General features: G+C 33.9%; 1 protein-coding gene across 1 annotated transcript in view; it reads left to right on the top strand.

Annotated features, from left to right (window-relative positions):
- The first annotated feature begins 1,835 nt into the window (after positions 1-1,835).
- Positions 1,836-2,396, top strand: part of LOC122069655 (proline-rich receptor-like protein kinase PERK15) — a 16,764-nt gene continuing 16,203 nt past the window's right edge. The window contains exon 1 of the mRNA XM_042633712.1: positions 1,836-2,321. Coding sequence (XP_042489646.1) covers positions 2,282-2,321 — 40 coding nt within the window. The 5' untranslated portion in view covers positions 1,836-2,281. The remainder of the gene's footprint in view (positions 2,322-2,396) is intronic.

Genomic DNA, 2,396 nt, shown 5'->3' on the forward strand with positions numbered 1-2,396 from the left:
CTACCATTCAGGAACTTTAATACTCCATTTGAGAACCGTGGATTGACTAAAAGCTTTCTTAACTAAGAGGCTGACCACGAGGCCACCTACGTTGTAATATGACTTTTCTTGACTTGAAACTTGGATTAGCTGACACGGTTGATACAAAAAAAAAAAAAGCAGATTAGGCAGATTGGCAATTGATACAATTTTTATTTAAAACCAACTTATTTTTCTTATTAAGTTCTTTCTTTCTCCACTATATGCGATCCATTTCAACGTAAAATATTTTTTGAATTTAGTTATTTGTCCGGATGAGTAGTGTATGCTAGTGCCTCATTGTGTCTATCTCTCTCATTCTGTAATAGGGAGTATATATATTATTTTCTATGAAGGAGGAGGTAGATTGACAAAGGAGGTGTTAGTATAGATTGACACAAGGAGGTGCTAGTATACGCTACGTAGCTTGACAATATTCTTTTTCCTTAAATTTACAAGTAAATGAAAAAATATTACTCTTTTTTTTATCATGCTCGATATAACTAAACCCTAGATACACAAAGTTGTCACCGTTAAATCATGACGAAGGTCTTGCATTCCTTCAGCTTAACCTCTACATAAATAGGATGAGGATATTTTGAGTGATTGAGAATAGTGACTTACATTAGTCTCATGTCAACATCTTAATAATGCTTTGCCTTTTTAATACACATCAATACTTTGACTATTGAGATGTAGGATCTTAAGTCTCAACTTCAACATATGGGGGTGTTTAGATCAAACATCATTTCAAGGTGTGAAATCCTCTCTCACTTTTGCGTAGAGAGGACACAAGAATGACGTTAGGACCTGTTGAACTGAAACATGAAACATGAAACATGAAACATGAAACATGAAAATTGAACTTAACCTCCAAATCTGAGACAACCAATTTAAAGCATTTCCTATATCAATCATCAAGATTGTCACATCATCCTCCTACAACACAACTAAACCAGGATTAGAGAGAGACGACATTTCATATCTTAAAATTTGAATGCATATAAAATAAGGTGCTTATCTAGAATCTTGTCGTCTTGGGCCCCAAGTTTAGGTACTAAAGTAGCAAGTTTCAAAATTTTAACTATTTAACTAAAATACTCGAAGGAAAATGATGTAAACATTCTCGATAATACCATATTACACACTTTATCTACTCCTTTGACAACATTTTTTACTCTCCCTCACTATGTGGATCCCAAACACACTCTTGTGCATCCATTGGGTTAGCATGGAAAATGCCAATATGCAGGTGGTGTGTGTAGATCCCCATAAATTTAGAATACCAATTATTGATTAAAGTGGTGAACGAAGAAGTTGTAATCTTATATTTTTATCTATTGTCTTATCCCCGAAAAATTACTTAATTTAGAAAAAAGAAATAAAATATACCTTTATTAAAAAAAATATTATATTAAGAGGGCAATAAAAGTAAAGTCACAGTCTTATTGAAACAACAGGAGTGAAATCAATTCCAAGTTGTTTAAAAATTTAAATTCAAATGAAATCGATTTCAATTTATCATAAATAAGATTACAAAAAATACAAACAACAGGAATGAAATCAATTTCAAGTTATTTAAAAAATTAAAATTCAAATTTCAAAATTGAAACAACTCCTATTTCACAGATCCAAATGAAATTGATTTCAATTTGTCATAAATAAGAATAAAAAAAAATTACACCAAACACCCCCATTTAACTCTATTTGTAATATGAAGGGCGCTTGAAGTATTATTGAACGGTGACGTCGATTCGTTTTTACCGTTAATGCTTTTCCGTTATAAAGGCGTAGGAATTAAAAACCTGCGCCGTCGGCTGCTTCAGTGATCAGTCCGGAGTCCGGAGTCCGGAACAGGGAAATAAAAATCGAACAAACACGAAAAAGTAATTTCGTTTTAGGCTTTCTTCCGTTCCCCTCAAGGATTTCTTAGCTCCAATTTCTGAGAAACTCATTACAGCAGAGCAAAATCACCACCAAGAGTTCGAAAAATCCAGCTCTTAAGAACTACATGGGATTGAAACCTCTGTTCTTCCGTCTTTACGGTCTTTCGATTCATCCATTTCGAGCTTATCTTCCATTTGAATCGCCACCTTTCGATATTTTTTCTTTGAGAGTTGGCGATGGCTGGTGCTTCTGTTCTTATTCTATCTGTTTTTGAACCCTTTTCGGATTCCAGTGCTTTCACTCTTACAGTGGACGATCTCATTGGCGCTTTCTTGAAATCACATAGATCTGGAGTATTCGTATTTTTGCAGCGTCTATGATGTCTGATTTCGCAGTTACATTATCGATTTCTGAAGGTAGGTGGCTTTTTCTCCTCCGAGCTTCTCTAGTAGCTAAATTTATTTGCTTGAGTTCCTTTTTTTTTTTTTTTG

Source organism: Macadamia integrifolia, chromosome 2 (assembly GCF_013358625.1).
Source record: "Macadamia integrifolia cultivar HAES 741 chromosome 2, SCU_Mint_v3, whole genome shotgun sequence".
NCBI lineage: Eukaryota > Viridiplantae > Streptophyta > Magnoliopsida > Proteales > Proteaceae > Macadamia > Macadamia integrifolia.